At 34.2% G+C, this 12,730-nt stretch overlaps 1 protein-coding gene across 8 annotated transcripts in view; it reads left to right on the forward strand.

Annotated features, from left to right (window-relative positions):
* Nucleotides 1-12,730, forward strand: part of EEA1 (early endosome antigen 1) — a 114,304-nt gene that overhangs the window by 92,735 nt on the left and 8,839 nt on the right. For all 8 annotated transcript variants that reach the window (XM_019710311.2, XM_019710309.2, XM_019710307.2 and 5 more), the window contains 4 exons: nucleotides 351-452; nucleotides 2,168-2,362; nucleotides 6,782-6,964; nucleotides 11,938-12,123. In XM_019710311.2, coding sequence (XP_019565870.2) covers nucleotides 351-452; nucleotides 2,168-2,362; nucleotides 6,782-6,964; nucleotides 11,938-12,123 — 666 coding nt within the window. The remainder of the gene's footprint in view (nucleotides 1-350; nucleotides 453-2,167; nucleotides 2,363-6,781; nucleotides 6,965-11,937; nucleotides 12,124-12,730) is intronic.

Here is a 12,730-nt window from a genome sequence, read left to right on the forward strand (position 1 = left end):
TCCTTGCATCCATTTTTTGAAGCCCATTACTCTACTTTAAAATTGCATGATAAGTTAATTAATTATAATTAATTTTGTGTCATAAAGTATTCTAAAATATTGTCTAAATATTATCTAAAATATTTATTGTGATTTGGTTGCTGATAGACACTCTTAGCCTTTTCCTGTCTTTCCCCCTTTACTGCTGTAATATTTGCCTGTTTTTATAAATGAAATGGAAAATTTTACCCCGTCTTAAACCACCAATGATTCTAGTTCATTTCCTTGTGTGGATCTTACTAAACTTATAAACCAGACTTCTTAAACTTACTACAAATATTTTCTGCATAATATAGTTTCCATTTTTTTAGGAAAAAACTTGCGAAGAATTGAAGCATCAATTTCAAGTACAAATGGAAAGCACACTTAAGGAACAAAATGAACTGAAAAAATCACTTGAAAAAGAAAAGGAGGTAAGATTTTCTCTGTTTTTGTAACATAAAATATGTAAAGCATAATAAAGTCTTTATATTTTAAAACTGTCTTCACTGATTCTTAAGTCAAAGGAAGGTTTATTTCTCTGAAATGTAATGAATCATATATATATAGTTTCAAATTGTCATTTGTGTTCTACCTAGTACTAAAAAAGTACTAAAAGGTAGTTTATAATAAAAGGCCCAGAATTGAGGATTATAATTAATAAAGATGGAAAATTGAGTCAACTAACTATAGAGTTATAATTAGATAATCTAGATTAAGGAACATTATGGTGGTTGGAAAAAAATTTGATAGACTTTACATAGAAATGACCTTTTAAGGACTCTTTATTTCATTGACATTTACAATAATGGTATATTTGGATAATGGTTGTATAACAATCAAGAGATTTTTCTATGGTTAATGCTTCTATTGCTTTCTATCAGAAACAAATAAGCAAATGAGTAAGTAAACGGTTATAATGTCTAGTTGTTATTCTGTGAAGACATAACCCTAGCAACTAGAGTCTAGTCATGTACTAGCTTTCTAGAGATCTGATTTGATAAAACAGTAAAACCTACTCCTGACAAGTCTTTAATATGAAATTATGGTGGCTTAGTGCCCAAGCTCTGAATCCAGATTGTCCAGAAATATTTCTGGCTGTGCCATTTGTTAGCTATGCTGTCTTGCTTTGTTTTAGGCAGATTATCTAATCTCTGTGTTCCAGTTTCCTCAGCAGTACAATGGGGCTAATAATAGAATGTATGTCATAGGATTATTGTGAGAATTAAATGAGTTAATATATTTCAAAGGGCTTAGAACACTGACTATAACAAAATAAATACTCAAATGTTAGCTATTATTTTATCATTGATTGATTATAATAACGTAATCATCATTGTTATATTACCTGACTCCTGTTTTGCACAAAAATAGTTCCCTTTGCATTGGAAACAAGCTGAAGCATCTGTATGTAGCACTGAAACTTTTAAAAAAGTAACTTTGAACATGGTCAAGTGCTCAAATTAGGTTCTTAATAAAATATACATAAAATATGAAAACATACATGATTTGGGCTGCAAGGTTGAGGAATAGTAGTAGTTCACTTTGGCCACAGAGGAACCTCAGTGTGAACAGAAGTATATGCTAGTAGATTGTAAAAGCAAGGTAGTAGCAAAATGTGTCCCATTTCTCTGAATGAGGAATCTGTCATGTGGTGTAATTTATTGTCATCAGACAGATACTAAACATTGCCAGACGTGATTTTAGTTTTATCATACTTAATATGGAGCTAATCTTTCTGATTAACCATGGGCAATAGGCTCAGTTAGCATTTTGAGGATATTCTAGAATGACAGTAGACATTCCAGCAATCTAAAGACTGATGTTGATAATCTTATTTTCTATGATACAAGGGAATACGAGTCTAGTTCATTTCCAAGCTCTATCCAAATATATAATCATAAATTTAAAAAAGTGGGTAGGATTAAGCGAATATTGAAGATTAATCCAGCATATCATGTAATAGTGAATAGTGTCTGTTATGAAAGCTCCATGAAGGCAGGGATTTTTCTTTTAGTTTACTACTGATTACCTGTAGCCAATAAGTGCAGTAGTTTCTATCTAGAATAGTGCTTGGCATGTACTAGATCCTCAGTAAATGTGTTTTGAATGAATAAATGAATGCTAAATAGATTTAATTTTCTTTTAGGCTTCTCATCAGTTGAAGTTGGAACTCAATTCAATGCAGGGACAAGTCACACAGGCCCAGAATGCTTTAAAACAAAAGGAAAAAGAAGAACAGCAGCTTCAGGGGAACATAAATGAGCTAAAGCAATTGACTGAACAGAAGAAAAAGCAAATTGAAGTACTCCAGGGAGAAGTTAAAACTGCTATCTCATTGAAGGTAGTGATATATTTGTTTACTTTTCATGGGAAGAAAAAGTTTATAATTAAGATAATAATATGATAATTAACACAGATGAGTTGCAACAAAGAAAAATTTATATATGCTCAAAATATTTCTAAGTTAAATGTATAAAAATAATTATATGATTAAATATCTAAGGCTGGATTCCCATTCACTATAACAATGTTGTCAGATAATTCTTATTTAAAATTCTAGCACTAAGTATTTATCTGCTAGACATAAAATGATCTTTTGTAAAATAGCATATAACTAACACAATGTTAAAAGGAATGATTTATACAAACTCTCTAGTATATTAGGAAATTTTAAAGGAATTTAAAAATAAATTATTAAAGTAAAATAATCAAGAACAAAAATCACAAAATGGGATATATGAAAAAAATTCAGTAGTGTAGATTTCATGTAGCATAATTGTTTGATATTTTAAGTTACATCATAATGGTTTCCATTTCCAAACCTATTCCAATTTAATATTGAGCCTCTATTTTTCATTCTTAAACATGTTTTGATAGTTCTCCAGATCAAGAGTTAATAAAAATGGACTGTACTTGATCTTTGAACAAAATGAGTTTTTCCCCACTGTTAAAGTGCATATTAGTTGTTCCATGAAGAAGAGAGAAGTAAAATCCCTACTATGGAGAACAAATAAATTGTCTCATGTCATTAAGAGTTGGCTATCATATTACTAGAGAAAAAATAATTGCATAAATATATAGTTTATGTTTACCAGTATTTTTATAATTGTTATGCCACTTTATAAAAGAGTAGTTTTCTAATAATACAAACAGGAGTAGACAGATTTTTCTATCCCTTTTTTTGGTGTTATTATATAAAACCATAGGTCAAGATATAATTATCACAGCACATATTTTGTTGTATGCTTTGATAACTTGAGGTCATTTTTTTTTTTCTTGAAAATCTGTTAGCCTGGTATCCAAGTATTCTCCAGATCTTCATTTTTATACCATCGTAACTTAGTGAATTAAGAAAAAACAACTATTTTTACCACACTTTCTTTTTCATTAAATTGTTGGTTACAGTAAGATTTCTTTCAGATTTATGATTAATGTATATTGCCTATGCTTCGCATGGTTTTATTAGAAGACACCTTGAAGATTATGAGACTTAGAGGAAATGTTCTTGGTAGTTGTCTCAGTTCAGACTGTTATGACAACAATGCCATAGAGTGGGTGGCTTGAAAAATAGACATTTATTTCTCACAGTTCTAGAGGCTGGGAAGTCCAAGGCAAAGGCAACTGACATATCCAGTGTCTGGTGAAGGCCCACTTCCTGGTTTGTAACAGCTGCCTTCTCACTATAACCTCATATGGCAGAGAGAGATTCTCTCTCTTGTGTTTCTTCTGATAAGGGCACTAATTACATTCCTGAGGGCTCCACCCTCATGGCCTAATCACCTCACAGAGGCACCATGTCCAAATATCATCACTTTGAGGGTTTGGATTTCAACATGTGAATTTTGGGGGGACACAAACATTCAGCCATAGCAGTTCACTTATTAGTTAGTGTATAGATGCTAGAATAATGAATACACTTCTTAACCTTGAGGAGGACAGCGTTTTGGGGAGTATTGGGTGGATAACTAGTCTCTGTAAATTAGACTTGGAATTGAGAGCAACTGGAGAATCATTGAAAAGCAAGAAGAGGCAGATTTTGTTGAAAAGCAGTGTAGCATCATGGAAAGAAGGTAAATTTTGGAGTCAGGCAGATCTGAATTTCAATTTTGTATAACACACATTAGGTTTATGCTCACAGGGAAGTGATTTATCTTTTTGAGGTCAATAAAATGGGACCATAGAATTGTTGTAAAGTTTGAGATAATGTATTTTTAAGGGTTTTAAGAAGGGAGAAATGCTATCAGACCCATTTTAGAGCAAAACCTTACCATTTTGTGAAGGATAAAAGATAAATGACTGACCCTCCTGCATTTTCCTTTGGGCCTTTGAGTTCACTTCTGTTAAAGTAATTATTAAACTGTTGCATTGATCTGTTTTTTGTTTTTTTTAAAATTTAACTTTCTCATTACTAGATTTCAGTTCCTCAAAGTCAGAGAACTGTTTTAACAAATAAGCTATCAATAATTTTTAAATGAATGAATGAATCTGTCAGAATAAAGATAATAAAGGTCCAAATATAAGGCTTCAAGGCCATTATGGTCATTATTGAGACTTTGCAGAGGGCTTAGTTGAAAACCATAAAAGTGATTAAAGAGAAAGAACACTAGAAAAAGTGTTAAAGAAAAGAAGTAGTATAGTACAAAGAAAATGTGTAAATGCAGTATAGTCTGATGTCCAGGAATTCTTCATTATTAAAAATCTAAACTGAAAGGGAGGTGGCCTGGGATGTTATCAGACAATGTGTGGGGGGTTCAACTCCCCGCTTCTCATTTCCCACAGCCACAGTCTCAGTCCGGGCTATCATTTTCTCTTACCTGGTCCATTACAGTACCTTTTACTAGATATTTCAGACTTTTCCACCTCAACTCTATTTGTCACTCATTTATTCAAGAAATATTGATAGGCATATTTTATGCCATGGCACAATTCTGGGTGTTGGAGATACAACCACGGACAGACAAGGAACCTTTTCTTATGGAGCTTACACTTCCTTGTGGGAAGAAACTAAACAAGGTGATGTGAAAGGCAGTGATGGGACAGAGTCCTACTAAAGGTTGGGTGATCAAAGAAGCCTGTCTGAGGAGATTTGAGCCAATACATGAAATACAAGAACTATCCATACAAAGATTAGCAGGGACAACTAGTATAAAGACTTTAAGGCCAGAACAAGTTTGCTGTTTTCTAAAAGAGAAAACCAATGTAGGTTAAGTATAGTGGGAGAGAAGAGTAATATGAGATGAGCTCAGAAACGTAGCCAGGGACCAAAGCATACACCTGCAAACTTGTGGAGTATAGGATAACAGAGAATGATACATTTTGTTCTAAGGACAGTAAGAATTGATTGGAGAATTTTGAGCAGAGAATGGTGCAGTTTTTCTGACTAAAGGGAGAAAAGGAGCAAGCAAGGAAGGAATTGAAAAACTATTGTAATAGTTCAGACAGTACATGATGATGGATGGCATGCACTAACGTGTTAGAAGTGGAAGATTTAGGGATGTATTTTGGAATTTGAGTCATCAGGACTTGCTGAGAGATTAGATGGTAAGAAATTATGAAAAGAGGAATCAAGAATAACATCTAGGTTTGTGACTTATACAAGTGGATAGACGGCCATATTTATGGGAGAAGCAGTAGCTTTTTGATGAGCAGGGTTGCTGTCATTAATCAAGAGTTCCGCTAGAGATAGATATTTATCAATCATTCAGTGGCGAGGTCAGGGAAGTACTGGATATAAAGAGGCTGGAGTTCAGGCAGCGAGGTTGGAGCTAGCGACATAAATTCAGGAGTCAGTTGTAAGTGATCTAGGTGAGATCTGGAAAGAGACTGTATGTAGACTAGCAGAGGGCCAGGGCCAGAACCTGGGGTCCTACAACATCAAGAGGTCACACAGAAGAAGAGCTAGTAAAAGATTTTAAGAAGGAATGACCAGCGAGGTAGAAGGAGAACCTAAAACGTAAGGTGCCCTGGAAACCAGGTTGAAGAGTGTTTCTAGAGGGACGTCATCAACTATTTCAAGTACTGCTGGGAGGTCAAGTCCAACCAATGTGGACAAAGACATGAACAGTGGATTCTGGAACAAGGCGGTTGCTGGTGACCTCAATAGCAGTTTCACTGAAGTAGTGTATTTATTTTAAAAGCCATGTGCTTATTTTCATACTATGCATACATGTACTTTAATTATGTCATAATTAGTGCATATCTCCTGAATCTTCTTAAAGACTAAAGATAAGTTTAGAGTTTAGAGGAATTGGACCTTTGCAAGATTTTCTTTTTCTTCCTTGATATTAATAAAGATGACCTGTAGAAATTTCCTAAATTATTCTTATATTTCAAGGACTAGAAACAACAACTTCAGCATAGTAACAACTTTTTAATTTCTTTCCTGTAGAAATTTCCTTTAGTTTAACCTGAAGCTATGTCATCTTCTAAAGCCTCTAGCACTGCAATTTCCTCTGAATATGGTTGGTACTCTCAGTCTTCTGTGACCCTGATACTTAGGACGTCCCAGTGAAATGCTTTTGTTCTTTATTTAATTGCTTTTTAATTTTTTGGTTTTTAAATTAGGACTTGTTGGATTTTGTAATTCTTTAACTTTGTAACTGTAAAGTAAGTAAGTTACTCTAGTAAAGTAGAAGAGTTTGGAGGCATAAATGCAGTTCAATTTGTTCTCAGGAATCTTCTTAGTTATGTGGATTTCATTTTATATTTGTGACTGGTTTTTGGTATGCAGACTGTTTTAAATAACTATTGTATGTTTCAGACAGAGCTTGAGAATAAGCTACAGCAACAGTCAGCACAAGCAGCACAGGAACTTGCAGCAGAGAAGAAGCAAATGTCAGTGTTACAAAACACCTATGAGAAAAGTCAGGAAAGCCTAAAACAGCTCCAGTCTGATTTCTATGGGAAGGAATCTGAACTTCTTGCCACAAGACAAGATCTTAAGGTATAGTAAGCTATAGTTATCATAAAAACTCAGTAAGTTGTTTATAGACATTAATTAAATGATTGATTTCAACCCAAATGGGCAAGGGAATGTTAGTATCTGTTGAATATCACACTGCTTTTCTATTAAATTATTATTTTTGGAGTAACATGCTTTTTAAAAATTAGATTGTTTTATAACAATATCTGATATATGTAAGTACATTTAAAAATAACATACCTATAATAGCAAAATAATTTAGAAATATGTTGCTATATTATTAGCTTATCTCAAGAATTTGCTCTTTATGTATAATAAAAAAAAATAACTTTTAAACAGTACTGCTGTTAGAAAATGTAAGGAGTTTTAAATGTAAACCACTTGTGAAAATGCAAAAATTTTATTGTGGTCAGGCAATACTGACTTAGTTTTATACATTTGTTACCTTCCCAAGACTACTGGAATGCCTGATGATTAAAATTAGGAGGTTATAGCTCAAAGTAAACTTACCCTTCATTATCTAAACATATGGAAACTTTGTCCTTGGCAATACTATTTGATTTGATAAAGTATCATGTTTATTAAAATGAAGGATATGGAAAAAGGGTAAACAATTTTTATGTATTAGCATTCAGGTATCATTTTTTTTGGTCACAGTTAAATATTTTACATTTGTTTCTTTCTTATGTTTGGATTTTTTGTTTGTTTAATTTCAAGTGCATTGAAAAATTCTGAGAATCAGAATATTTATATATGTTATATATATATATATATATACACACACACACACACACACACACACATACACACATACAAATACACACACACACAGTAAGTCTGTATTTTATTCACAGGCTGTCATAGGGAAGGCTTTATGAAGGAAGTAGGACTTGACCAGGTCAAGAAGGGTGTATAGAATATATAGAATTTAAATACACAGAATGTCTTGAGAAAAATTATTTCACTCGGGGCACATTTGAGAAAAGGTGCTGCAGTGGCAATGAGCAAAACCAGGAGACAGTTAACATAATTGTCTTGCTAGAGTGCTAGTTTGTATTTGGAAGCCAAAGTTAAAAAGGTTAGATGCCTAGCAAGGATGATTGAACTTTATGTTTGGGGGAAAAATTAAAACTATGCAGAGGAGTAAAATGAAAAAAATAGTACTTTATGTAACTTAACCTGGAAGTGGCTTACAGACAGCTTGGACTGGACCCTGGGGTAAACTAGTGTTAGAGAGATAAGTTAGGAGGCTATCTCCCTTCCTTCCTCCATAAATTCCAGTAATCAAGGTATGAGTTGATTAGAACTGGGGTTAAAGTTAAAAAGAATGTAACAAAAGAGATTTATGAGAGAGACAAGTGAAACAAAAGGGCTAAACACACACATGCTGCAAGGGAAGTGAAGGGATCAATGGTGACTAATGGTTTGACAAAGCAATAGGAAATTTGGTAAAAGAATTTTCATAGTACCAACAGTAGAATATATATGTATACGGTTAAGTTCAAAATTAGTAAGAGTTGTTATAAGACAAAAACACCACCTGAAACTTAGAGCGTCTTAGTTGCTTGCAGTTTAGGTAGCTTTAAATTGTTTTTTCTTTACAACACTATTGAAAGTCAGGGAATGTTTGTGGAAGAGTTTGGAAAGCAGTAGGGAACCACTGAAAGGATTTGTTCAGATTTGTATTTTAGGCCAATGGCTGGTTGCAGGATGAGGAATGGATTGTAGGGGATCATGGCTGAGTGTAGAGACTTGCGAGGAGACTGCAGTGGTCCAGTTCCCGAGGATGGTGGCTCGGGCTAGGAAGAGTAAAGAGGAAGAGTGTGGATGAATTTGAAGGATATTTAGGTGATAAAGGAGATGAAACTTCACTGAGTGTAGAAGTCCTATAGAAATCACATTCTTTTTTTTTTATATGGATGTATTTTTCCCAAGAACATAACATAGTAAATCAATGTATTTCATTAAGCCAACAACATTTTTATTATGACTGGAATCTACATCATATACTAATAGTTTTATACATGAAAAAATAATTCAAATGTAAATATGGGCAAAAAGTGAAAGATAGAGGGATAAAGCTGCTGTGGAGTTTCACAACTATTAAGAGGCCATGGATAGATCCTCTATCCCCAAGCTTCCCCGTGTAGATGAAGGTTTTCCTTGTGTAGACTGAGGCCAGTATTGGTTTGTGACGGGCCTAGTGTTGCAGCCTTTTATTCCTTTATCATCATTTCACTAGATTTTTTTTTTTTTTTTTTTTTTGTAAAATAGAGTATTGATAAGTTCTGTATTAATGCTTCCAAATTGAAAAGTATCAGAACTACTTAGCAAGTTAATTTTTAAAAAAAGAAATTCCTAGGGAAGTTTAGGTGATATTGTAGGCCAGAATAAGACCTGGCTATCAGCCATTATTTTTCTTTCGCTTCAGTGATGTTATGTGATCTCGTTATGTAGGAGAAAGGAAGAGGTTCAGAAGCTTGTAACATGACACCTGCCTAAGGCAAGGCTGCCATCTGTGGGCTGACAGTGCACTCCAAGACACCAGTGGAGTGGCAAATGATGGTCTCGGCTGATCTATGCCTTTAGCCCCATCTGCTGGATTATTTATGAAATACTTAAGTTTGTTGACTAGATATTTCAAATTGGCTGTGCTGTGCGCTATTCTTTATTGTGGAGGAAAAGTAAAAGTGAAATTTAATTGTAAATTTTGTACCCTGAGTGAAGTGAAAATTCTGGGATAATAAGTTCAGAATTAAATATAAATCTTCACAGTCTAGTACTCTTCCTTATGTCATTTCATCAGTCATCAAGGAAAAGTGATAACTAAAAATTTTTAAGTTTTATTTTGAAAGAAGAAAGGGAAAACATGAGAGCTACCACAGAACACTGCAGACATTCTTTTTAGCTACAGTATGGTAATGTGACTGGGATATTGATTCAGGGTTAAAGTTGGTAGTTGATGTACTCAGGGATTTGCCTAGTCTAATGGGAGTGGATGGGGTACAGAGAGCCCCAACTCAATCACTGAAAGGGACAGAGGAGCTCCCTCAGGGAAGAGATGCAGAGCAGATGAAAATAACATAGTCTGCAACAAGAAACATAAAAGGAATGTTTAAAATGTATGGCAATATACCACTGAAAGATGTAGATGAATATTCACAAGCAAATTAGAGCAATATGTCTTGGCATATTCAGAAAAAGAGTAGTCCAGATTTTGAACTTGGCTGTAAAGATTTAGTCACTGGGTTTTTATGTGTTTAAAATTTTATAGGCTTGTTTAAACCATGAGCATTTTGGAATTCTTGTGGTCAGAGGTTGAGGGCACTGTTGCTCTCAGTCTCTAGCGAGCCTTGGTATTCTTTAGCTTTAGATCAAGACCTTTATTACCTAATTACAATTGCTGTAGGCTGCATGGACTAGGCATTGTCCGATTTTGTTCTTTTTACCTAAAATCACTCTCACTCCTTACGATACTTGGGTCAATTCCCACACACACCCTGAAGCCTTCTGTAAACACATTCCACAGAAACTTCTCACGCGTGTCGTTTTTCTGTGCATTTAGCACAAAGCAAATGCTCTGCTACCTTGTGCAGCTCCCATTTCACAGGCTGGTTCTGTTCTTCAGGCTACATAGTCAGGTCCCTAAGTCAGGACCATCTTGTTCCCTCCTGTGCCTTAGTAGTGTACTCAGTTAACGGGAGGTGCTTGACTAATAAAGGACGAGAGGACTTGAGGTCTCTCCTGAAAAAGAAGCCTTAGAATTTCTTCTTTGTGTTCTACTGGAAGCTTCTGAAAAATGGAAATTTAAGTTATATCAGAAAGACTTCTGAACTGAGTTATTTGTAAGGAATAAACTTTCTCTTTCAGGCAGCCTTATTAAGAAGTTCCTTAAATAAGGTCTTCATTCATTTATTTATTTTCATCTATTTTTTATTGAATGCCTACTGTAGGTGAGGTTGACCAGCAGGGATCCTTCCTGAATTCTATCTTCTGCCTCCTTTTCAAAGGAACTATTCTCCACAATAAGAAAGATGAACTTCTTCTAGATGGAGGAAGAGGATCTTCGAGTTAGTTACCCCCCCCCCCCCCACCGCTGATTCTTAGCGACAGCAGCAGAGAGCGGCAAGGTTCCTGCCATTGCCATTACCTGCCTACTAACATATCTGCTCCAAATCAAACCTAATAGGTCAGAAATCTTTCCCTTTCCCCCAGTTTGGCTTCTCAAAATATTTGGGCCTTAGAACAGTGAGCAACTATGGACTGTGTTAAGTGACAATACTACTGTGCCACATGGATGGGAAGTTAAGAGGATGAGGTGATGGCCTCGTCAGAAACAGCCTCAGATGTCTGGTTGACTTTCCTTTTTCAGTTCACTTGATTAGGTTGGCAGATGTGAAATACAGTTACTCTTTTTACCAAGAAGGAAAAACCCTTTTTACTTATTAAAGGTTTTAGCATGTCAATAAATATCAAAGATCCTACAAAACATATATTTTCACATAGCGTAGGATTTAACTATATCTCTTTTTAAATGTCTCTCCATGTCTTCTCTCTAACCATATATATATATACACACACACATATATATGTATACATATATATGTATATATTTATATATATATATATATATATATATATATATATATATATATATATATTCTCAGAGTGTGTTTGATATGGTCCCTACTTACTAATAAGTGATATTCCTTCATATCACTTAGCCAGTAAATACTTAACAGATTATTTCTAGAGGTTTTGGAATTACTTCGACTTTATCAAATATTTTATGTAATAAATGTTTCCATAGGCAAGAGAGTTAATTATCTAGCCTTCTTTCTCTTTTACATTATACTGAAGGGCATGGCACAACATACTATCTTTTTATAGCTTATTGCTTTTCACTATGCTTATGTTAGCTGTTACGTTTCTGTTGAAATTTGCAAAAAAAGAAAAATGACATATAATAATTTGGGGAAATTGTGTTTTATAAGTCTGTAGAAGAGAAGTTTTCTCTAGCACAGGAAGACTTGATTACAAACAGAAATCAAATTGGAAACCAAAATAAATTGATTCAAGAACTGAAGACTGCCAAGGCTACTTTGGAGCAGGATGCAGCAAATAAAGAACAGCAGTTGAAGGAGCAGTTTAAAGCACTACAAGATATTCAAAAAGAAAAGGTATTTCATTTTCTGACTAAGTCTAGAATCTCAGAGTTGCGGTGATCATGAGGTCATCCAGTCAAACCTCTTACCCTCATTACGAGCACCACCTTTATTTTCAACAGCTCTCTCAGATGGGCTTCCAGTTTTTGATAAAATGCTTTTGGTAATTGGAATCTTAATGCTAGGAAGTATTTCCTAAAATAGCTTCCTTTTTCATTTCTACCCTTTTTCTCTTGCTGCTCCTTTTAGTTTTACAAACTAATCTATTTTTCACACCATAGACCCTTGGTTATTCAAAAAGTATAGCTCCTCAACTATTTCTCATATAACATGTTATCCTCTAGATGTGTGAATGAGATAATAAAAGGTCTAGAAATCATTCTTAAGCTTGTTAAGAATTCCTAAAATTAAGAACCAACTTTTTCTAAGGGGAGGTGAGAGGCATTTTGTATAAATGATGATGTTGTAAAGTTGAAAACATTATATTATATGACTGGTACATTTAAAACTAAGTTAAAATTCTATATGAAAGAGAAATTCAGAGTCTAGGGAACACTTCATTTTTGGTTTCATAATTGAAATTGTATTATTTCCATCAGCTTATTCTGAAGTGTGCAATTCC

Source organism: Rhinolophus sinicus, linkage group LG02 (assembly GCF_036562045.2).
Source record: "Rhinolophus sinicus isolate RSC01 linkage group LG02, ASM3656204v1, whole genome shotgun sequence".
NCBI lineage: Eukaryota > Metazoa > Chordata > Mammalia > Chiroptera > Rhinolophidae > Rhinolophus > Rhinolophus sinicus.